Here is a 25,073-nt window from a genome sequence, read left to right as displayed (position 1 = left end):
CACAAGAGAGCCTGTGCTTTTTTTGTCTTTAATTCCTGAAGATAACTAGATGAAAAATTTTTAAAAGAACAAATCGATTGAGAGGAGGGGCTGGGCAGATCTGGGGCGCCTGCATTCGCCTCCCCATGTGTCTGGAGGACTGTGGATATCTCAGCAAGCAGGGGAGGATCCTAGGAGGCCCCCGGCCTGTGATGAGTGCTCAGCGCACTCTGCCCAAAGCCCAGACTGTTTGGGACCCTCCAGACTTCCGGGTGCAGTGAAGTGGAGAAGTGGATTTGAGGCCTCTACATCCACCTCCCCACCCCAGCTGCACTTGGAGAACTGTGGAGCTTCCAACAGGTGGGTGGGCACACGCTATCCCCAGAGCCCAGCCTGTTTGGGATTCCCACACCTCCCCATCAGCGTACAGAGGAGGGGCTGGGCGGATCTGGGGCGCCTGCATCAGCCTCCCCATGTGTCTGGAGGACTGTGAAAGTCTCAGTGGGCAGTGCAGCATCGCAGGTTCCAGAGGCCCTGCAGCCTGTGGTGAGTGCTCAACACACTCTCCCCAAAGCCCAGACTGTTCGGGTCCCTCCAGGCTTCCGGGTGCAGTGAAGTGGAGGGGTGGGTTTGAGGCATCTACATCCGCCTCCGCATCCCTGCTGCACTTGGAGAGCTGTGGAGCTTCCAACAGCAGGTGGGCGCACAGTGTCCCTGAGGCCTAGCTTATCTGGAACTGCGGAGTTCTGAACAGGCAGAGGAGGGCCACTGGTTCTGCAGGCCCAGTGGCGTGGGGTACTGGGGTGCCAGAGTCTCAGGAGCTGCAAATATAGAAGGGGATTTCTAACAGACCCTGAGGAAGCTTTCAAGTAACACTGGAAACACAGAAATATAGGAAAATGACAAAACGAACGGCCAAATTACAACCTCAAGCCTCCAGCCTATCTCAAGAAACCCTAGGAGCAATGTATATAGAAGAAAATATATGCCATTCACCTCAAATATCGGACACAATAGCTATTGAAATTAACAAGCAACTCCAGGAAGCTTTAAAGAAATTCAAACTCGAAATAATCTCCCAGGTAAAAGAAGAAATGATAAAAGAAATGAAAGAGATTCTGAATATATCTAAAGAAAACACAGATAAAAAATTGGAGGAACTAAACAAAAAGATAGAATCCCTAGATGAGCAATATAAGAAACAAACAGAATACATAATGCAGATGCACAGAGATATACAGGAAATAAAAAAACTCCACTGAAAGTTGTAAAAACCGCCTCAATGAAAGTAAAGATAGAATTTCAGACCTTGAAGACAGGACTGCAGCTAGTGAACAGGAAATGAAAGATCTTTTAAAAGTAACAAGGAATCAGGAAACAGTAATTCAACAACTGCAAGATGATGCAAGAAAAATAATGTAAGAATGATAGGGATTAATGAAAAAGAAGGAGACAACATAAAGAATGTCAAGAGGATATTTAGAGAAGTAATAGCTGAAAATTTCCCAAGCATGAGATCAGAAACTGACATCAGGATCAGTGAAACATAATGGAACTCCAAACAGTCATAACCAAAATAAAACTATACCCAGACATATAATAATCACAATTCCAGAAATCCAACACAAGAATAGATTATTAAAAGCTGTCAGAGAGAAAAGACAGATCACTTATAAAGGAAAACCTATCAGAATCATAGCAGACTTCTCAGCACAAACAATAAATTCAAGAAGAGAATGGAGTGAAGTATTCCATATCCTAAAGCAAAATGATTTCCAACCTAGACTGATGTATCCTGCAAAACTATCATTCAAATTTGATGGTGAAAAACGATACTTCCATGACGAAGAACAGCTGAAGAACTTCATGAACACCAAACCCAACGCTGTAAAAAATACTGAAAGACAGTTTGGATATACAAAGGAAAAACCCATTAAGCAAAACAGATAATTAAACAGAACAGAAAGATAAAGATGCAACAGCAGAGAGATAAAATGTCAACAATAAACCAGCATTTAACAGTAATAACCATTAATGTAAATGGTTTCAATGCACCAACCAAAAGAAACAGAGTAGCAGAATGAAACAAAATCCAACCATATACTATCTACAAGAAACTAATCTAACCCAGAAGGATACTCACAGAGTGAAAGTCAAAGGATGGAAAACAATATTTCATGCAGCAAGAATCCAAAGAAAAAAAAGCAGGAGTAGCCATTCTGTTTGCAGACAATGTGAACATTAAACCAACAATGACCATAAAGGACAAAGAAGGTCACTACATACTCGTTAGGGGAAAACTCCAAGAGGAAGAGATAACTATCTTAAATATATATGCACCAAACTCCAGAGCACCCAGTTATATAAAACAACTATTAACAGAAATGAAAACTCATATTATCAGTAATACAGTTGTAACACGAGGCCTTAATCTGCCATTGACACCAAGGGACAGATCAACCAGACAGAAAATGAGCAAAGAAATAAGAGAACTGAATCACACATGTGAACAAATGGAATTGATAGACATATACAGAATGTTCCACCCAACAACATCAGAATACACAATCTTCTCAGCAGTACATGGATCATTGTCTAAAATAGACCATATATTAGCTTACAGAACATATTTAAACAAATGCAAAAGAGTTGAAATCATTCCTTGCATGTTATCGGATCATAGAGCTCTGAAATTGGAAATTAATGATAAAACATACTGCAAAAATCCCGCAAACACATGGAAACTGAATAACACACTCTTGAGTAATCAGTGGGTCACAGAAGAAATTAAAGAAGAAATTAAACAATACCTAAAAGAAAATGAAAATGCAGATACAACTTACTGGAATTTGTGGGATACAATGAAAGCCATGCTCAGTTATTGCATGAGTTCCCACATCAGGAAAACAGAATGAATACAAATAAATAACTTGATGCTACACCTCAAACAGCTAGAAAAAGAAGAGCAAGTCAAGCCCAAAGCCAAAAGAAGAGAGGAAATTATAAAAATCAGAGCAGAAATCAATGCAATAGAGACAAAGAAAACAATCCAAAGAATCAATGAATCAAAGAGTTGGTTCTTTGAAAGAATAAATAAAATCGATAAGCCCCTAGCCAACTTTATTTTAAAAAGGGAAGAAAAAGCTCAAATTCATGCAATAAGAAATGAAAAAGGTGAAATCACTACAGACCCAATAGAAATACAGAAGATCATCAACACCTATTTCGAAAACCTCTACTCCCAAAGGTTTGATAACACAGAAGAAATAGACAGATTCTCAGAAACATATGAAGTACCAAAGCTAGATCAAGAGGATGTAAAACTGTTGAATAGCCCATTCTCTGTTAATGAAATTGAAAATGAAATTAAGTCCTTACCCACCAACAAGAGCCCAGGCCCAGATGGATTCACTGCAGAATTCTACAAGAAATACAAAGAAGACCTAATGCCGACACTCCTCAAACTATTCAATGAAATTGAAAGGGAAGCAATCCTTCCTAAGTCATTCCTGGAAGCAAATATTACTCTAGTACCAAAACCTGAGAGAGAACCAACTAAAAAAGAGAACTACAGACCCGTCTCCCTAATGAACACAGATGTAAAAATCCTCAATAAAATATTGGCAAATAGGATGCAGCAAATCATCAAGAAGATTATACACCATGACCAAGTGGGATTCATCCCAGGAATGCAAGGATGGTTCAACATACGTAAATCAATAAAGTAATCCACCATATCAATAAAGCCAAAAGTAAGAATCACATGATCATTTCTATAGATGCAGAAAAAGCCTTCAATAAGGTCCAACATTCATTGATGATAAGAAATTTACAGAAAATTGGAATAGATGGTCTTTACCTCAATATAACAAAGGCCATTTATGACAAACCAACAGCCAGCATCATACTAAATGGCCAAAAATTGAAAGCCTTTACTTTAAAATCAGGCACAAGACAAGGATGTCCTTTATCACCACTCCTATTTAATATAGTACTGGAAGTACTAGCCAGAGCAATTAGGCAAGAAAGAGAAATAAAAGGGGTAAAGATAGGAAAAGAAGAAGTTAAATTATCATTGTTTGCAGATGACATGATACTCTACATAGAAGACCCCCTAAACTCCATTGAAAGACTCTTAGATACAATAAATAAATTCAGTAATGTGGCTGGATACAAAATTAATACTCAGAAATCAATAGCATTCCTATACACGAACAACAAAATCACAGAGAGGGAAGTAAGAGAAACTACACTCTTCACATTACTAAGCAAAAAATGAAATTTAGAAATTACTCTTATGAAAGAAGTAAAAGACCTATACAGTGAAAATTATGATACACTGAAAAAAGAAATTGAAGATGATCTCAGAAAATTGAAACACATCCCTTGCTCATGGATAGGAAGAACAAACATTGTGAAAATGGCCATTCTCCCAAAACTGTTATACAGATTCAATGCAATCCCAATACAAATACCATCAACATACCTTATAGATCTAATGAAATCACTCCTAAAATTCGTCTGGAACCAGAAGAGACCTAGAATAGCAAAGGCAATTCTAAGCAGCAAAGGCAAAGCAGGAGGCATCACAATCCCTGACTTGAAGGTATACTACAAAGCAACAGTAGTAAAATCAACATGGTATTGGAATCAAAACAGAGCCGAAGATCAACGGAATAGATTAGCAGATACAACCACAACTACAAACACACTCAACCACCTTATCTTTGATAAAGGAGCCAAGCAGGTTCACTTGAAGAACAATAGTCTCTTTAATAAATGGTGCTGGAAAAACTGGCTCTCCATTTGCCAAAAACTAAAGCCAGACCCATGTCTATCACCATGTACTAAATTAAAATCTAAATGGGTCAAAGATCTGAATATTAAAACAGAAACACTAAATCTATTGGAAGACAAATGGGGTAGAAACCTTGAAGACATAGGAGTAGGTAGAGAATTCATGAACAGGACTCAAACCGCACGGGATATACTTCCCAGAATCAATAACTGGGACCACTTCTTATTAAAAAGTTTCTGTATGTCAAAAGAAATCTCCAGCATAGTGAAAAGAAAACCCACAAAATGGGAAAAGATTTTAGTGAACTCTCTCTCAGACAAGGGACTCTTGTCTAAAACATATAAAGAATTTAAAAAACTCAGACCCCCAAAATTCAAAGATCCAATCCAAAAATGGGCATCTGAGATGAATACACACTTCTCAGATGAAGAAATGCAAATGGCAAATAAATACATGAAAAAATGTTCATCATCATTGGTCATTAGAGAAATGCAAATTAAAACCACACTGAGATACCATCTCACTCCTGAAAGAATGGCCAGGATCAAGAAAACCAACAACAACAAATACTGGAGAGGCTGTGGGGAAAAAGGAACTCTCCTACACTGTTGGTGGGAGTGTAGACTGGTCCAACCTTTGTGAGATCAGTCAGGAGATTTCTTAAAAAGCTGGGATTGGAAGTCCCATTTATTCCAGCTATTCCACTTCTAGGCATATTTCCAGAAGAACTGAAAGCATCATACCACAGTGATATATGTGCACCTATGTTTATAGCGGCACAATTTGTAATCGCCAGATCTTGGAAACAACCCAAGTGTCCATCAACTGAGGAATGGATAAAAAAGTTGTGGTATTTCTATATAATGGAGTATTATTCAGGTATGAAGAAGGATCACACTGAGATATTTATCAATAAATGGGTGCAGCTTGAGACCATACTCATAAGTGAAATAAATCAATCTCGCATGTGTGATTACCGAATAGTTTCCCGAATATAAGTAATGATTCAAATATATAAAAATATGTGGTGATCATGATTCCCCATTATGTGGCCTTGAAGCCTTATAAAGTTTTCACTTATTAATTGGAAAGGCTTTATTCTGGGCTTCTTGATATGGAAATATTTGAAGCTATAGTATATGAAGTTTTATTCAAATATTTCAAGGAAAAAAACAGACAGTATGGTAACTACTAATAAGTCGGGTTATTTGGTGGTGAAGTAGTAGGTTGCTGAAACAGTCATGCTTTGACCTGTATTGTTATATTGTTATGTCCTGTTTTATCTCAATCTCTCCCTTATTCTTTACAAAAATTATTTAGTTATTTCTTATGTTTGTTTTAATTAAGGGGAAAAATTTTAAAAATTAGCAGGATATATAATAGTAACTTTTTTTGATTTCCTATTAACTTGTTTTGAAGTCCTGTAATACTCCCACGATCTTGTTTTGACTGATTAGACTCTGTTCCATTCTGTATGATAGTATCAAGTTTGAGGGTATAGGCAACTACTTTGAAGGCAATAAGATTCACTAAGATGCCCATTCTGGTTTGACTATTGTCTCCTTTGGAAGTCCTGTAATGTTTACAATGCTTAAGTTTTATTGGTCTTGTTCTCTACTGTTTTGTTCAACTTTATAATATCTGATGAGATAGACAATTCTTTTTAAGGAAACAAGAGACATCGTTGATAACCATTGTTTATAACCTTGTACTCTGTTTTACATCATGTGCTATGTGTATCCTTGGTTTTGACAGCTTTGTTTTGCCATATTTCACTTTATTCTCTCCCCCCCACAAACAGTAATAAGAACTAAGGAGTAATAAAACCCAAAATGTGTAAATTTTGTTGTAAAAAAGAGAGGGAAAAAAAGTGCTCTAAAGGATACAACAGCAAGTGTGTTTAGGGGTGTTAAATAGCTGACCATATTAATGTTTTTGGTTGGATCATTGAATACAACTGTTTGCAGTCTCACTGTTTGAATGTCCACTTTGTATGCTTTGATACTGTGACTTAAGCAACTATCTCTAAGATGATAATATGTAATCTATTAACTGGTGAAAAAAAAAAGAACAAATGCATTTACATACTTTGAATGAAGCACTTGCTTGTAATAGGAGATCTACATTTAAAATGAAAAACGAGGCAAGTAATCTTCAAACCTACAGTTTATATATTCCTTTCATTATTTTTTTTTGCTCTTTACCTTTGCTTCTTCTTTACTTCCTCTTTCTCTCTCTTTCCTTTTCCTTTCCTCCTCCACTGCTGTGGTAGTGTTTGTGTCACATCCTAAGGCTAAGCCTAGTGCTTCCAAAGCAGCCACCTTCTTATGTGGCTTATTAGAGAAGATTTGGTTACAAATAATAGAAAGAGGTAACAGAGTCCTACAGAAGGACAGGGCATCCCAAAGCCAGTGGCCAGGAATTATAGAAACAGCACACAGTAAGGAAGAGTGGCAACAGAGCCACACAAAGAGCTAATGATGGCTCCGGAACCCCGCCAGGCCATGTTGGCGACCAGAGCTTCAGATGCCTACAGGTAACCTGAGCCATCTGTGGGGAAATGGATGTACTTTGAGATTATATTACGTGAAATAAATCAGACACACAGGCTCAAGTATCACAAGGCTAAATGTAAAATATAAATAAAGAGCAAATAAAAGATAGCAAAAGAGAGAGCAAGCGGAGGCAGAGAGAAGAAGAAAAAGAAAAGGAAGAAGAGAAAAAGGGGAAGGAAGAAGAGGACAGGAGGAGGAGGAGAGAGGCAGACAGAGACAGAGACTGACTTAGATATCTTTAGCAAAAGCAAAGCAGATCAAGAGAGTATGGAGGGAGGGGAAGGGAAGGGGATGAAAAAGGAATTAGTACCTATATGTATGTACACTCCACAAGGAGTGTAATCATTATGTAATGCATACCTGTACTAATATCAATATAAAAACTGAAAAATACTACATAATACTACATACTAGATACTACTAAAAAACGTCAAGTAACTCCATCTTGTAGGACTTTTGAGAGCATTAAATCATGTAATAATATATGGATATGAAAATTCCTGAAATTAAAGTTAGGAACCAAACCTTGGAAATCACATTAGGTATTGAGATTATTATAACTAGCATTCAAGATTTAAAAGATTATGAACATAAATCACTCTTCAGAAAAAGTACTCAAAAAGCTATAGCTATTGTTATTAGTACTATCATTATTATTCTTACTCTATCTTTACTTTGTTATTATTTTGTTTTGAGACATGTTCTCATTATGTTGCCCAGGTTGGCCTTGAGCTCAGGCATCCGACTGCTGGGATGACAGGCATCACTACTGTGTCTTTCCTGGGCACCTTTGGACCTCACTGGAAAGTGGGCTGAACTCCTGACTCACAGGTGGCCACTGTTTATGCTGGGTTTTAGAGTTTTCTCTGTCTATCATGGGACACGGTCATGGCTCCGTCATAATCCTGCTCTCTTTTATTGTTCATGCCGCAACTGAAATTGTGGACTATTTGAGGGACTTTCCCTCAAATACACCTTATTATTTTTCACTTTTTATTTGTGTTTCCCTGCCTAGAAGCCTGTACACACTTTTGTTTGTCTGGTTCCTCTGTTTATCTTTTATGGATCAGCACAAATGCCTTCTTTCTCACCGAGTTTCCTAACCTTGTATCTACTTACACTATTCTCTCACTTTCACAGTAATAAATCAACAAATTTTTAAGTGTTTTCTGGGGGCTAGGTGGTAAGCTGAATACAAAGAGAACTTTGATTAGACTCTTACCTTTCAGGAGCAGAAAAGCAGGTTAGCAAACCAATGAGAATAAAAGTGATAAGAGCTAGAGTTGTGTTCTAAAGGGCAAGTCAAGTTATTAAGGTGACCTGAAGAACTCCACAAGGTGAAATGACAGGAACGATGTCTTACAGGCTATCAGACACCACTGAAGGATCTGGGCCGGGAAGTAACAGTGCTGCTTTACACAATAGAGTATCACCTTCATTTCTCTGAGAAAGATCAGGTGAGAAGAATGGACAGCTAGTCACCACTGCCTGGAGCACTATCTGGCACTTTAGCACACATACACACATGCATGGGCACACATGTGTCTGTACCACACCAGGCTGTACACTGAGAACATAAACTCTCACTTGGGAGTCTCCAAATCTAGATCCGGGGTGCAGGGTGATGTGACAGAAGGGGTTGGTCAACATGTAAGAATATTCATGACCCTACCAATAGAATGTCAGCTTACCAGTTTTCCAGTAACACTCTGACCACCTTCATTCAGCCAGAATCCAGGGATCATGGCTGAGAAATAAGGCCCCCATACACCTGGTACAAAAATCGGGCCTCTGCTGATCTGAAAAGAAAGAAGTACAGTATGTGAAAACATTGACCTTCAGGGCTAGAAAAAGGTTTATCCTTCCCCTTACTGATGTTTTCATGATCAGGGAATTCAGTTTCTTGTTGATACCTTCTGTGACAGGGAACTCACTCTCTTAGGGAAGATCATGGCTCCATCTTAGGAGACCTTTCTGATGAAACCATTTAGATGTCAAGGTAGAAAACATGACCATTATAGAAAGCAACTGGTGAAACATTTCTTTGTTGGTCAATTATCCATGGCAGAATTTTTGCAAAACTCGTCTCTATTCTCTACCTTTTCTATATTCACAATGAGATGTTCAGCTCTTCCCATTGAGAGGTGGGTCTATCTCCCAACCTTTGGATTTGGGAAGCTTGTGACGTGTTTGCCAAGGAAGACGTAACTCTGTCCACTGTTGTAGGCCTACTCCTGCTGCAAGGCTTCCTACTCTACCCTTGTATTGCTTCTCTGTCACAGCCATAAGTTATACCTGGAATGAGAAATGTGATCAGCGCAGTGATCTAAGATGATGTACCAAATATAGGAGCAAGCCCAGGCAAGACCAGCAAGTCCACCCTGCTGGAGAGCAACTGATTGACTGAGGGTATCAGAATCACTCAGCCTGCCAACAAGCTTGTGAGTAAAAATACATGTCTACTGCAATATGTGACTAAGACTTACTGTATTTTACCTAGCATTTTTGTGGCAACAGATAACTGATACATTTTTTTTTCTTTTTTTTTTTGTAACTTTAAAAAAAAATTTTATTTAAGGAGAAAAAAAAGCAGAGAAAAGGTACAAGTTATACAGATTTACAGAAAAAAATAAACAGTAGGAAATCACTAGTTAATGGATTACATATTGTCATTTTAGAAATAATTGTTCAAGTCACAAAATTAAAGCTTGTAAAGTGGACATTCCAACAATGATACTGCAAACAGTTCTGTTCAATGATCCAATAAAACTCAGTGATACCATTTTCTATCTTATACACTTAAATATACATGCAGTTATATAGTTTAGAGCACTTCCTTTTCCTCTCTTTTGTACAATGACAATTACACATTTTGGGTTTTATTGCTCTCACGGTTCTTATTACTTTTTTGGAAGAGAGTAAAACCAAATGTGACATAACAGAACAGAGTCAATCAAATCAAAAGGGTGGACATAATAGATAATGTAAAAACATAATACAAGGTGATCAACAATGGTTACCATAATGCCTCTGCTACCTCTAATAGAATTGCCTATATCATCAGTTATAATAAAATTGAACAACACAGTAAAGAACAAAACCGACAAAACCAAAACATTGGAGACATTGTAGGTCTTCAAAAATAGATAAAAGTCATCGAGAATGGGCGTCATAATGAATCTCACTATCTTCACAGCTGATGCCTAAACTTTCGAACCTGATACTATCCAGCAAAACAGAATAGGAGGACATCAGTCAAAAACAAGATGGTGAGAGTAATACAGGGCTTTAAATCAAGATAATGGAAAGTCAAAGTGGGTTACTATAATATATCCTGCTATTTTTATTTATTTTTCCCTTAATTAAAAGGATAAAAATAAAAAAGAAAATAATGGAGTGGAGATTGAGATAAAAGAGGGCATAACAGCAAAACAGCGCAGATCAAAACATAACCATTTAAGCAGAATAGTGTTTCACCACAAAATAATCCTGACATAAAAGTAGTTACCATATTGTCTCTTTCCTTGAAATCCTTGAGTACAAACTTCGTATACTGTAGCATTAAATATATCAAAACAATGTAAAACCATTTAAGAGAATGACAGCATTACAGGGTATTTAGAATCAACTAACAGAAAATGAACAATGGTTTCTGTATAATCTCCTTCTCTTTAAAAGTTTTTGCTTACACTATCATACATAATAAAATCCAATAAGATACAAACTGTTTGGACCTATGGAGACAGAAGAACAAAAGCTTGATGAGACTTCAAAACAAGATGATACTAAATCAGTATTACCTATTAAGACGTCATTTTCTCCAAAATAGCTGTTCCTATCATCCAATCTTCTCTGCCTCATTTCTGTTGAGCTCTTTTTCTGTCATTAGTTGTCAGTTTGTCTTCTTCATTTTGTTCTCTGCTCCATTCATTGTGGCCTCCCTGCCACTATTTCTGGACTCTTTGTATTTTTCTTTTTTTAGAATATCCTGCAATACTCTCTGTAGAGTTGAATTGGTGGTTGCAAATTACCCCAGTTCCTCTTTATCCTGGAAGCACCTTGTTTTTCCATCAATTTCCAGGGACAGTTGTGCAGGATATCTCAATCTTGGCTGGAGGTTATTAGGTTTCAACACTTGAATTATTTCCCCCCACGCTCTTCGTGATTTGATGGTTTGTGCAGAGAAATCTGCTGTAATTCTGATGGGTGTTCCCTTGTAAGTGGTCTGTTTCTTGTCTCTGACAGCTTTTAATATTCTGTTCTTATATTGAATTTCTGGAATTTTTATTATTATATGCCTGGGTGTTGCTCTGTTTGGGTTGTAGGTGGCTGGGATCCTGTATGCCTCATACATCTGAGTATCTTTACCTTTTGCTAAATTAGGAAAATTCTCCTGGATTATTTCTGTGAGTAGCTTTTGTAGTTCATTTGTTTGTGTCCCTACTTCTTCTTTTATGTTCTTAATTCTTAAGTTATGGCTCCTCTTATCATCTTCTTGTCTTTGTATTATTGCTGTTTGTTTCTTTGTTATTTTTAAGAAGTTTTTCATTTCATTCTCCCATATTACAAATCTGCCCTCCAGTTCAGATAGTCTGTCCTTAGTTCCTTTTAAGCTGTTATGCCAGTTTTCGATAGAGTTTTTAGTTTCCTGGTAGTCCCTTTGAACCTGCTTCACGTATTCTATTCTTTCTCTATTTTCTCCATCAAACAATTCTCCTCTCTTTTTCTGTTCTTCCATTCCACCATCCGTTTTTTCTTGGGTGGTGCTTAGCATTTCTCTAACTATTCTGCTTACTTCTAGCTTCAGGTCATTAATAACTTCATTCCTGAACTGATCTATGAGGCTCTCTAGATGGCGCTTTATGTCTATTGGTGTGGTGTCCGCTATTACCTGTTTCTCAGGATTAGGGGCCGAGGAGCCTTTCTTGTTGCTGCCTCTTCCCATATTCTTTGTTCCTTATATATGCAAGCTTATATAGGAGGCCCAGCTTCCCTCCCTGTCAGCCACAGCCTGATCGAATTGCGCCGGCTAGGTGTTCCTGCCCACCGCAGCACACCAGGAAGTTCCAGACCAGGCAGCCTACGCGCCCCCCCCCTTCCAGGCCACCCTCAGGCTATGGGATCTGGGTTGGGCCAGCCTACTGGGTCCACCAGCAGCGTCATGTAGGCTAGGCACTTCTCACCAATCCCGCTTGAGAGGAGGATATGTGGCTGAAGTTGTCACAGCGCCCTGCTCCCGCAAGTCTGCCCAGTCCCAGATTGTCCTCCGCTGGAGTCAAACTGTGGTAGAGTGTCAGTTTCTCTCACTCACCTCGCCACAAGTCAGTGCACGGCTCCCTGCCCATCCTGTTTTCGACTCTGTTCGCAGATTCCCATTCTCAGAGCTTCCGCACGTCTCTCTCCCTGCCTAGCCGATGTAGACCCAGCCACTGCGTGGCGGGAAACCCAAATCGCGGCTTCCAATGGTGCGGGCTCCAGCCTCCACACTGAGGCTTTTCTGTTCCTGTTCGAGCACCAGGATTGCATTCCAAGTTGGTTTCTCTCAGCCCAGTTCATTCCTGGGTCAGCAGAGCATATCTCCACCGGCTTATGTCTCCTTACTCCGCACCATTCCTGACGTCTGAGCCAAGTCTTTCAGAGAGCCTCCATAGCTGCTGTTATCTGTCTGCCATGTTCTCCTGTTCTTTTTAAAAATATTTCCTAGCCAGTTAGTAGCATATTCTTTGAGGGTGAAAACAAAATAATGACTCAGAAAGAATTTTCCCTTTAAGAAAAAAAAGAGAAAGAAAAGCTCTGATGCAGGGAAGAACTATACAGATGTATACACAGACTACGGTTTGATCCACTGTATGATAAAAACAAAATAGAATTTTAAGAGGGCTCTGGGTTGAGAAGTGTGCTAAAGAAAAATACAAAAAAGACCGCAGCTTAAATAGGTACCCCAAGGCCCAATTACCCATAACTAAGTAGCCAAATCGTAACTAGTCATCTTAATTTTCCTGAAATGCTAGCTCCCACAATAAATAAGCACAAAATGCCAGCTTTATGTTTTCATCAGAATGATTTAATGAATTTAAAATGTAAGCTTCACATCCTTGTCAGCATGACTCAGTGAAATTAAACTAGTAGCTATAGGCAAAGAGTTTACACAGTTCTGCTCTGTCTACACTCCATCAGAAAAAGAACACTAACAGCCAAACAGAAATCAGGAAGAAGTCCACAGTGCTTTCTTCTTCATGCTCTATAAATTGCAGGATAACCCAACTGCTAAGCATCGGCCTCTCATCACTTCATGTCTTGCTGATCACAATCTGCTCTTTCTGAAAGATAATAAATTTTCTATAGTGTGTTCTGATTTTACGTTTCACAGGGGAATGATACAGGGGTGGCTTCTTAGAAAAAGGGACAAAAGCTTAGTTTGGGGAGTAAGCTAGAAAAAAGGGACCAAGCATTCACGAACAAAGCCTCATGAGAGAAGCAATCTCAGCATCTGAAATGCTGCAGTGTCCTTATAGCAGGCCACAGTGCCCTTTTAAAGTGAAAGAGATAAGCCAGGGCAGGTAGTGGTGGGCCATGCATTCTTTGATTCACAGCAGTATCTGCTTCTCCTCCACTCAGCAGGCATGGCTGCTAAAGTCACATTTATAGGTGTGGAAAGGTTTATCTGGAAGGTAGGGAGGTAACGAGAGTCAGGCACACAAGGTCTACTGTAGCAGGTCTTGCAAGCTAAGCAGAGAATCTACTCATTTATTTATACAACAAATATTTATTTCAGGTCTTACTCTACATGCTTGCTACTATGTTAGAATCTAGAAATAGAGAACTAAATATCCACGATTTTTGCTTTCATGAACTTTATGGTCTACCATACAGATAGACCTTCTTTATTTACTTTGGTACCAGTTTATTCTAGTTTCTTTTCCACTAAAATTTTTCAATTTTGTAGTATTTTCAACCTCCAAATAGGAAAGGAGTTCAGAAAAACAAGGAAACAATATAAAAATGTCCGTTTTTAACTTTGTCAAATAAGGGCAATTTATTAAAAATGGGTGGGCATTTAACAAAAAATAAGGGTAACAATCTCAGAGAAATAGGCCTCCAAAGAAAAGTAGTTCAACACATTCATCCTTTTCTTTACTAGTTCAGTGGATGCTCCTGACCTCCTACCATGATCCAGATACCTGTCAGGCCTAGAGACACACAGCACGACCTTGTTCTCCTGGAGCACACTATCCAGAGGGAGGAGAACTGTGGTAGACACGTGGGGTGCCAGCCTGGTGCCAGTTCCAGCACTGAAAGTCTTGCATCCTGAAAACCTGTGAGCCCCAACAAAACTGAGATGGCTAGTTACTATAAAACTAGCATTAATCAAAACACCTCACCTACATAGGGTATGTTTCTATACCCTAAATTAACGAAGGGACACAAAAGACCTTACAAGAGCACAGAAATGAGATTCCTAATCTAGCCTAGGGGTCAGAGAAAGTTTCAGAGAATGATATATGAATTAAGATATAAAACATACACAGAATTTACTCAGGTGGGTGTGTTTGTGTGTGTGAGCTATAAAGAGTACACACTAACTGGTCCTCATCTTTGTCAACTTGTCTTTACCAGTGAAAATTCTGCCACGTGTTAACAGTAGAAACTCCTGCCCTAAACTGGAAGTAGTCCATATTTGTAACTGTGTTCATAACTCAGGATTTGGACAGATAAACAGACCACCTCTTTTTGTGCTCTGCACCCTTCTCTTCAAGAATCCTGAGCCCCACCAGACAGAGCGGGCTCAAAGAGATGGTCTAAGTTGTCCACAGTCACAGAGCTAGTAATGGGGCAGGGATTAGAGCTGAGGCAGATGTTGTCCTCAGACCCATCCACAGGTTCTCTGTTCCCCACAGATTCCTCAGGAAGGACCCACATCTGCCCAGTTCACCTCCAGATTCACAGGAAGTGTCTGGTATCATTCCAGTAAGCTTTCACTAGCATACAGTGGATCTCAATTGGCTCTGCGCACAGCCAATTTTGAGCTGATGCCTTTCTGTGCTCATTCATCTGGCATGGCACATGCTTCCCATCAGACATTCCAAGTAAAGTAATGAGACAAAGAGAACATCCAATCTTTCCCAAACCCTGTGCTTTTAAAGGAAACGAGTAACAGTTTGTTTTGAGGAAGAGGGAATTAGAGAATGCACATTTGTGTATTTATATACTCTTTAATCCTTCGCAGTAAACCTAAATATTTGAAAATATTTTTGTGAAAGCTCCTCCCAGGCTGATGGCTATCTTGGCTTGGAGGTTACTCTATGATCCAAAAAGAGAAAGCTTATTGCACAACAATGAGACAGTTTATTCCATGTCAAATACCAAATAAACATTTGCTCTCGTGAAACTGAGCACTGCATGATGGAACACTCAAGTGACTGAACAACCACAGCTCAAAGTAACCAGAGCTAGGAAGGAGGTTTTATATTTGCCCTTGGTCTTATTTTAGGCAGTCCTTTTAATTATAATATAGAAGTAGAGTATATCATATTTTCAGATGCTAAAACCTGAAAGGATAGCTTATTATGTGATATGTCTCAGTCAAAAATCAAAACTACCTCAGAAAGCTAGAACAGTAAGCAAAATTGAATAAGAAATCAGTTAATTTTTAAAGTAAAAATCTATTTTATTTCCATAAACTGGCAAATTATAATTTGAAAATGATATTAGGAAAGCAATTCTACTTAGAATTGTATCAAAAAGAGGATATAGAGCTATTAATTTAACAAAATAAATACAGAACTTATACTGTGAAAACTGTAAGACATTTTAGAGAAAATTAAAATCATGCTCAGTGTGATGGCTGAAATGGGTTGTCAACTTGATAGGCCCAGGAATCTTCAAGATTAATAAAGCACGCTGTTGGGTGTACCTGGGTGGGTCACAGGGGCATGACATAAGGGTCTATGTCTGTTCCTTGCCCCTTCTCCTCCCCCTGTTGTGTTTTTAGGCCAACATGAACTAAGCATATTTTGTGACATCCTTCCACCTAGAGTTCCTGCCTGGAGTCAGCTGATCATGGACTGAAACCACGAGCCAAATCAATCCTTTACTCCTTTATGTTATAGATATCAGGCATTGTGTCTTAGCAATGGGAAAGCTGACTAAAACATTCATGAATCAGAGATAATATTTTTAAGATGTCAATGATTCACTAAATTATCTACAGATTCAATGAAATCCCTTTCAGAATTCCATACAGCTTCTTTGTAGAAACAAACCAGTTGATTCTAAAATCCCTATGGGACTGTAAGGTCCTATATTAACAAAAACTGGAAGTAAACAGTATAGCAAAAAGATACTAGCAATATCCTCTTCTACAGGATGGGTAGTGAGTACATAGGTATTCATTTTTGGATGGCTAAAATTATAGTTAGACATTTGGCATACTGTTTGTGTGTGATATAAATAAAATTTTACAAACTCCTAATATAACAAAATATTTGCTGTATATTGTATGCTAGGAACTGAGACCAACAACAATGTTGTAAAAGTAATAATGTAAAATAACAATGGTGATGATGATGATGATGCAATGGTCCCAAAATTACAATAAAAAACGTCAACTGCTACAGTAAGGTTGAAGAGAAATTTGACAGCAGGCATTACATATAAGATCACAAAAGAAAAAATCTAAGCTGTAGGGAGTCAAATAATTAGTAAATGGAAGAGGAGTAATTTCAGGGGCCAAGTAATTTCCTCTCTAAACCTCATTGCTCTCATCTACAACATAAGTAGACTGTCTCTGAGTTGCTTAATATTTCTTATCTTTAAGATTTTCTAAGATTCTAAGAAGTCGAGTTGCTCCATCTCAGCAAGTCAATTAGAACTCTCCAGCAAGCTATTCCCACAAAGACTGTGACTAGGTTTTCTGTGATTTGGGCTCTCTCTGAAGACTTCCATCAAGTACCTGCTCATTCTATCACTTTGTTAATATGTGGCTACGCTTACTTATTTTTTTTTAAGTGACAACTTCTTGGGTTATATGTAATGACTACTCTCAATATCTTACATTAGCTCAATAAATATTCAGTAAATATCTGTTGGATGCATGCTGACCTCAAAATACTGTCCTAAGCATGAGAAGACAAGGAAGGCTGGGTGTCAGTGCTGCGTGATGACAAGAAACCTTGTCTTTCTAAGGCTTACAATCTGGCAGGAATTAGAGATCAGATGAGCTGGGGGATCACTCATGTATTAAGTGACTAGTGAACACATACATGCATTCAGACTTAAAGAGTTTCCCTGATAGTATAGAAAGCCAATGTACCAAGCCTGAGTACAGCAGATGACACAAAACAAAGAAGATAAACAAACTGCCCAAGATCAGAAGGCTCTTTCCATGGGTTCTTTCTTATCTTAATGCCTCTGCCCATGCTGGTTCCCGGAGTGCCTACCACTGACTGAGTTCCATCTAAGGTTCTGCTCCCATCCAGTTTCACAGCATGACAAAGTCCAGATGCCTGCTCACACCTCTTTCTGGAAGAAATAACTGGCGCAGTGCAAGGAGCTGTTCCAGCTCCATCTGTTCTGCCTCCCCATGTCATTCTGAGGCTGGCCTGGCCTAAGCCTTTGGCAGGGGCAACAGGCAGGCTGCAGGCGCCAGTTGTCCTGGGAAAGAACAGGAGGTTTTGTTTTGGATGTCTCAAGCCAGGTCAGGATTTTTAGAGAGTAGCCGCAGGCATGTGTGGGGCTGGGTATTTCCGTGGTGGCTCATCTGTCCTTCTAGAGGGACTGTACCATCATCTTAACAGAGAAAAACCATTTATACACATTCCTGCTAACTCCCAGATTCAGTACTAAAAAGAACAGAGAGATCTGTTTATAAATGTGGGCTCTTAACATTCACCTCTAGTTTTGCCCTTTTCTAATTCAGTTGCAGTGAGCTATTAACATGTCTGCCTCTTCTGTGAACAAGGAAGATAAAGCCATGTCTTACCTTCAAGACAGTGAACAAGATGAAGTAATATGAGCACAGACTTTGCAGTCAGTCAACCCTAGGTTATTATAATTAGATTGCTTACTGGTCATGTAAGTTCGAGTCTTGCTAAGACTTAGATATTTCATCTGCAAATGGGGTAATCTCATCAACCACGTATGCTTACATCTTGGCTGGTACAATGTGGATAAGTGGGATTATCCTACTTGGGTCAGTGGAAGTTTGAGTTCAAAACTCTGAGCTCAAGCATGAGCTCTGTGTCTCTGGTAGGCTCTTCTTCCTCTCCCAGATCCTTTCATGTGTTTCTTTTACTTCTTACACTTCCTGGAGCCAGCCCATCCACTCTTCATATGCAATGACAGTTGTTAACCTGCCCCATTTTTATTCCAAACCCAGCCTTTCCTCCTAAGTTCCACACTGGGTACTTGAGCTGATACCATCCAATATATAACTTGTAGTCTTCTTCTCAAGAGAAACCCGTGCTTTAACACCTGTCTCAGGACATTATGCTTGATTGATTCACCTTTCTCTTTGCACTGCTCTTGGTCAATACAATGCGTTCGGTCCACTTTGGGTTTCTCCTTATTGACACTGTGTTGATCCAGTCTTGCCTGGATTACTGCCCCTGTCATTAAACTAGATTAAACCTGTTTCTGTACCTCAAATATTATCTTCCATCCCATGGCTTTCAATCTCTCTCAAACCATCTATATTTTGGGCCTCTGGAATAATGAACCCAATACTCAAATTTCATCCTGGTATTTCTTTAGTTTAACTCTTTCAGAAGTCCCCATGACATGTGAGACCCTCTCTGATCTGTCTGCCACCTATTTATCTGGCCTAATTACATATGTTATCATTTACCCAATCCTTGGCCCCATAATTTTTACTGCATCAAGCATATCACAGGCTGGGCTCCTGCCTTACTGAACAGCTTGAAATTCCCCAAGGGCATCATTTTCTTCCTCATCTCTGAGTCTCCATAATCCCTCTCTGACAGCAGGTACTTCCTCTCACCTTCCGTACATGGCTTACTTGAACATGTCTTTTTTTTTTAAATTTTGTTTTAAAAAGGGGCAAAAAAACAATATAAGAAAAACAAGAAACAAGAGACAAATAACAATAACAGAAAACCCAAAACAATAATAGTATAGGCTTTCAAAACAAGGTGATAGGAACTTAACAAAGGTTGTTATTGTGCATAGTCTTCTTCAAAAGAATTACATAAATTATCAGAAATAGACATGCAAAATTGATCTATAATCCTACAGATGCTAACAGTTTTGTTTCAAGAACTAATAGAATTAGTAGTACAATCATTTTAGCTATCTTAAGGGTTTATTTATACACATTTACATCTTTTTTATTTTCCCTTCCTTCTTTTTTTCTTTTCCCTGTGGACATGTCTTTTTAAGAGTCCACTAAATATTATTTATATGGTGATGCCTGTTTTAAACCCTGACTTCTATCAGAATGCAAGGTGAATTCCACCTGTGTCTTCCCTTAACATAACACACTGTGCGCTTGAGTGTACATATTTATACTTATGGATTTACTTACAGATTAATACATAATGTATAATATGCTTTGTAAGACATGCCTATTGTTACAGTAAGATGGCAACATCACCAAAACTAAGAGCAAGCACAGGAGTTAAAGCATGTCTAAGGGCTGGGGATGCAGCTCAGGGGTCAGGCATAAACTCAGCAAATGGGGTCCTGGGCTCCATCTCTAGGACCAAAGAAAAGTCATATCCAATAAACTATAGGTGACATTAAAGTCCAAGCTTGCCAGATTTTTTTCTCTTCTGTTTGGAAGTTTCCAACAGGATCAAAGTCCTCTGATAAAAGCTGGCCCTTCCTAGAAACTCAATCTCTTTTTTTCAGTCTGAGCAAAACAAGAACATATGAAACCTGTCCATAGATACCTTCTGGAGCTTAGCAGTTTGAACACACAGTGAGGACCCTGAGCAGGTCTGTTACACAACCAAATGATCCCCAAATCTGGGATGGAAGGAGGGTACAAATGTTGCCTGCTGTGCCCTAAACTATTTGTAAAGTATTTTGGACTTTTAAACTCTGAATTCTTTACTCTTTATCATTCTGAAACCCATGGCTGATCACAAAAGAAATGTAAGTCATGTGTTTCTAATTTACTAATACTTAACACATCTAAACTTGCTTCACAAGAGACACTGAGTAACCAGCAGAACTGAGGGCCCTTCCAAAAGTTTCCCAGACCTCCCCCATGCAGACAAGAAGTATTTGGTCTCCTGTGTACAAATGTCTTACTGGCTTCAGTGAGATCAGCCTGGCTTTCAGCTTTGAGAGCTCAAGCCGTATGACTCTGAGAACATAAAATCACATTGTGCATCTTTTTCACAACTTAGTCTGTAGAAATAATTATTAGTCTCTCTATGCACACGGTAGAGGAGGCAGTCAAGTGGGACAGGGCAGGACATGGAGGGAGCTGAAGAGGAGGTGGTAGGATGCTTTGTCCACACAGAATGTATTACAGAGAGACTTGACTCTATTGCTCTGATGTCACTCTGAAAATCAGACTCTCAACATCAGAATCAAGTCTCTTTCAGTTAAATACTACAGGGACAAGCATAGCATAGGACTAATTATTAACAGATTCTAAAATATGGTCAAACTAATACTTTTCCTTGCTTTGAAACTGGCTGTTAGGAAAAACAACTCCCTTTTACTGGTTGTAGGGTTCTGTAAAAAGGATGCCAGAGCAGCCTCCAAGTCAAGGCTGACCAGCAGGTACAGACGCTATCTTAACTTGCTGCATGACCTTGGCTTTTGGGGTCTCCATCTGGAATATGAGGCAACTGTGACCCCTCTTGCAGATTCCCACAGAGTAAATGTGACACAGGCTATTACAGGCTATTTTGGTTCAGTGCTGGGTACATTCAGTGACCCAGGAAATTGTGGTGTTAATAATCTCCTCTACACTAGTCAAAGTGCATTTCTTATTTATGGACTGAAGCTCATGTAGGAGTTTCATTTTTAAAATACATGACACTATCCAGACTAGAATTATACAGTAGGGTACAGAAGTTGCACTGTTTCAGAGAAGACAGAATAAACACAACCACACAACCACTCAGACAGGTTAGTTTCTATCTGTAAGACTTTCTGTGAGGAATAAGTACACTTGAAGACTTTACTTTGTTGACAGCATATTGTATGAAACCATCAAGAAAGTTCTCAAGAAAGCTGATTTATATCAAGAAATCTTTTAAGTGAAGCCATAAGTTCTATGCACAGTCTTTTGTAAGCCTTCCCGAAAAGGACCTACTCCTTCTCTCTAGCTCGGGGTCAGAGGAATTCAGGACACTACCATGGACGTCTAGACCTAAAGAATTCTGACATCCAGAACTCTCCCTTCAATTTTGGCCTAATGCAAGATTAGAAAGCCAAAAAGTCTAGGCAAAGGAAATCAAAATTGCACACAGACACATGGAGCAGCTTCCCTACATGACTACAAAAGTATTATGAACTGAGAAAGGTTCACCACTATCTGTTAACGTTACTAGCAGGAAGGAGTTTATCCCATATGCCTTCTCTATTAAAAAGAAGACTGATGAGAGCTCAAAAAAATAGTGATGGTTGGGTAAGAGGTTAATAGAAGGTAGAAGGTTAAGAGAGCATGAAACCCAGCATTCTTTGGTTGCCTGCTATATCATCAGAGACAGCACATACATTATACCTGTGCCAGTCTGTCCATGGCTGACACAACTAATTCTAGCCTCCCCTCCTGCCAGGCCTGGGAGAAGCCTCTGAACCTTCCACAGACCAGTGTGTGCAGGAGCCACTGAAATTCCTAAGGGCCATGCCAGAAGACCCCCTACCATTTTGAGGTGAGTTACTCTCACATATGTCCTCCCACTAGGATAAGTCACATCCAATTCTGATAAAGTGAAAATGAAACTCAGGAAATTAACCCAAGCTCTTTCCTGGATTTACAATTAGGGCAGAACCAGGATTTTGACCTGAATCTAACTCAAGAGAGTGTGCTTTCCTGAGATACTTTTCTGAAGAAAAGATGCAGAAAAAAAGAGAGACAGGAACACTGGACATATAAGTACCTTCATCCAGATTTGGTCAGGAGCCAGGCAAGCTACCTCCTGGCCCTAAGGAGACTAAGTTCCTTAGTGAACTCCATAACAATGAAAGAGTTTTTTTTGTATCAGGGAAAGAAAAAAAAGCCACACAATCCCTTGCTATCTTTTTCTACTTCTCTATTTTTCATAGCAATACTATGAGATTTTAAGTGAAACTTAAGTTAAAAAATCTTTAAAAATTGGTTTTCTATTTAAATGAGCTCTTATATAAGAGAAATCATTTGTAATGTAAAGGCAAGAGGAACTCCAAAGAAGAAAGCGCTTACAGGGAAAGTTGATCTGGGAGGGCTTACCCTCTGGCTGTGCTCTATAAAAGACCATACGAATATGTAAGGTATGCAAACATTGTAGAACAATCCGAAACAAATGAAATGATGGCTTCAGAGTAACAGGATTCAGCTGTGGGCCATGGCCAGGAGGCAGCTTTTGTTATGAATAGATCATCTGGATGTGAAGCAGGCCTTATTTTAACCCTTGAAGTAGGCCATCCGGGTTATGAGAATGTATCTGAGGCCCATCTGGACTTCTTTAATAGAAAAGGAAAAGGAAGAAAATCAACTCTCTGTAAAATGTATGATATGACACGGCACAGTTACAATCCTGAAAGGGTAGTTTAAATAGAGAAAGTATAAATTTATAATGTATTTAGTTTCTAAGCCAATGACAATTATAGTTGATCTTATTTTTTAATAAAAAGCATTCCAAATGATCATGAGGAAGGCAATTAACATTTGCAAAGCAGATACTATGCATTGTTTACTTCATAATTCTCACCTGTAATCTATATGATAATCCTGCCATTTCAGTTTACAAATGGAAAAACTGTGCCACTCCAGAGCTCAAAGTCTTGTTCCTGGCTAGATGGGTGTGGAGTGATAGGATAGAATTGGATCTCATCTGCCTGACTTCATGGTCTTCTTACTGTACCTGACTATAATTCTGCATTAATCACCTCTCTTGTTGCTGAGACAAAATATCCCATACCCAAAGTTAAGGAAGAAAAGGTTTATTAAGCTCACAATTTGTAGTGGATTCAGTCCACCCTGGCTCCAAGGCGAGGTGGCACATGGTAGAGGAGGAAGAGCTGACGGCAGCAGAAGACAACAAAAGCAACAACAGACCTTAACAGTATCTTTTTGTCCGTTTTATACTCTATTCAGGCTACTGGGACTAGGGTGGTGCCAAAGCAATCAGGGGACTGATTTAGCAGTCACATACTCTTTAACCCAGTTCACACAATCTAGATTCACCCACCTCTGAAAAAGCCCCATCTAAGATTGCATGAGGCTTTGGGGGACTATCTAGACACAAACCATAACATTCTCAGTTTCTTGGGAAACAAAAAATACACGAACATAAGGATCTTGATGGAGCCAGCCCTTCCACTCCACAAATACTTTTTAGCTTTTGCTGTGAGTGTACAGAGGTAGGGCATGGATCCCTGACAAAGACTAAGTTATATTCTCAGTAAGCAAACTAATTCCCATTACCAGAGAACTTATCTCTCTTCTTTTTCTGTACTCATCCTGTGCAGAAATGAGATAAAAAGAGATTGGTTCTCAGCATTAGCGTGGCTTCTGGGATGTGTGAATTCTGGCAGAACCCTATGTGTATTGATACTGTATGTGCAGATGGGTTCATTTAACATTGGCCTTACAATCTAAGAATCTGGCTCTCACCCGAGAGACAGATGTCAGGGTCAGGAGTAGGGGCTATTTTTCTACTTCACTGCCTGACTTGAGCACTCAGCTCCAGCAGGAGGGAACAAGCATCTACACCTCCCTCTGGATATCCAGAGAAGAGAGAGCTGTGGAAGGAGTCACAGGGGCTGGGGAGACTGTGATCTTGGCATGAAGAAAGGTATCTAGGGGAACTGGGGCTAGGATTTCCAGCTCTGTGGAGCCAGCTTCAAGAATGTGTTGAAGCCTGGCTTCCTCCTGCGTTAGACAGAAAAGAGTGTGTTTGAGAAAATTAAAGGGAAGGGTACAGAAGGTCCAACATACTGCCTGCACACAGTAAATAACCAAGAAGTGAGCAATGATGACTTCATTTTTCCATACTCTAAACTTCTAAGATAGGAGATGTTCACCTTTTCCTCAGTTGAGAGTAGACTTCTCTGGTTAATCCAGATAAAAGGCAAACAACGAAGCTGGCAGTAGAGGGGAAGGAATGGCTGGAGTCGTAGGTTTAAGTGGAAGAAATCTAGGTTGCACTTTTTATGTTAGACTACAAGGCCTGCAAATTTTCAATCTGTGTCCCTACTAGGTTGATGGTAAAAAATATCTAATGTTTATACTGTAGGTGTTTGCATTAACTGAGGCTCTGCTCTCATTTGTCCATTGTCTATAATAGCATATATAAATGGCATATATATTTCAGTCCTCCTAGGACTGCAAATTGAGATCTTGCATGCAAGGCACTTTGTGTTGGTTTCTAACACAGAACAGGTGCCCCATGGAAGGTAGAAGGATCTGGTGCAAGACTGTGAAGAAAAGAGAGACTTCACACATTGCTTCAACAATGTTCTGCTTGCCCAAAGCTCCTTCTGCATCGTTTACATACACTGATTACAAACACAAAAGAGTAAGGGTTCAGTACTGCTAGGCTCAGTCCTGATCCTGAAAA

The 25,073-nt window shown here is 39.2% G+C and overlaps 1 protein-coding gene across 14 annotated transcripts in view; it reads right to left on the bottom strand.

Moving 5' to 3' along the window:
• Fggy (FGGY carbohydrate kinase domain containing) overlaps nt 1–25,073 on the bottom strand; it is a 511,054-nt gene that overhangs the window by 168,438 nt on the left and 317,543 nt on the right. For 13 of the 14 annotated variants that reach the window (XM_063236600.1, XM_013146222.3, XM_003464041.5 and 10 more), the window contains one exon: nt 9,024–9,131. The exons of the other annotated variant lie outside the window; for it this stretch is intronic. In XM_063236600.1, the coding sequence (XP_063092670.1) occupies nt 9,024–9,131 (108 nt within the window). The remainder of the gene's footprint in view (nt 1–9,023; nt 9,132–25,073) is intronic. 14 annotated transcript variants of the gene reach the window in all.

This window comes from Cavia porcellus, unplaced genomic scaffold (assembly GCF_034190915.1).
Source record: "Cavia porcellus strain 051 isolate PalLab524CR breed Dunkin Hartley unplaced genomic scaffold, mCavPor4.1 scaffold_25, whole genome shotgun sequence".
Taxonomy (NCBI): domain Eukaryota; kingdom Metazoa; phylum Chordata; class Mammalia; order Rodentia; family Caviidae; genus Cavia; species Cavia porcellus.
Note: the sequence above shows the minus strand (reverse complement) of the source record. Positions and strands in the feature narration are given on the sequence as shown.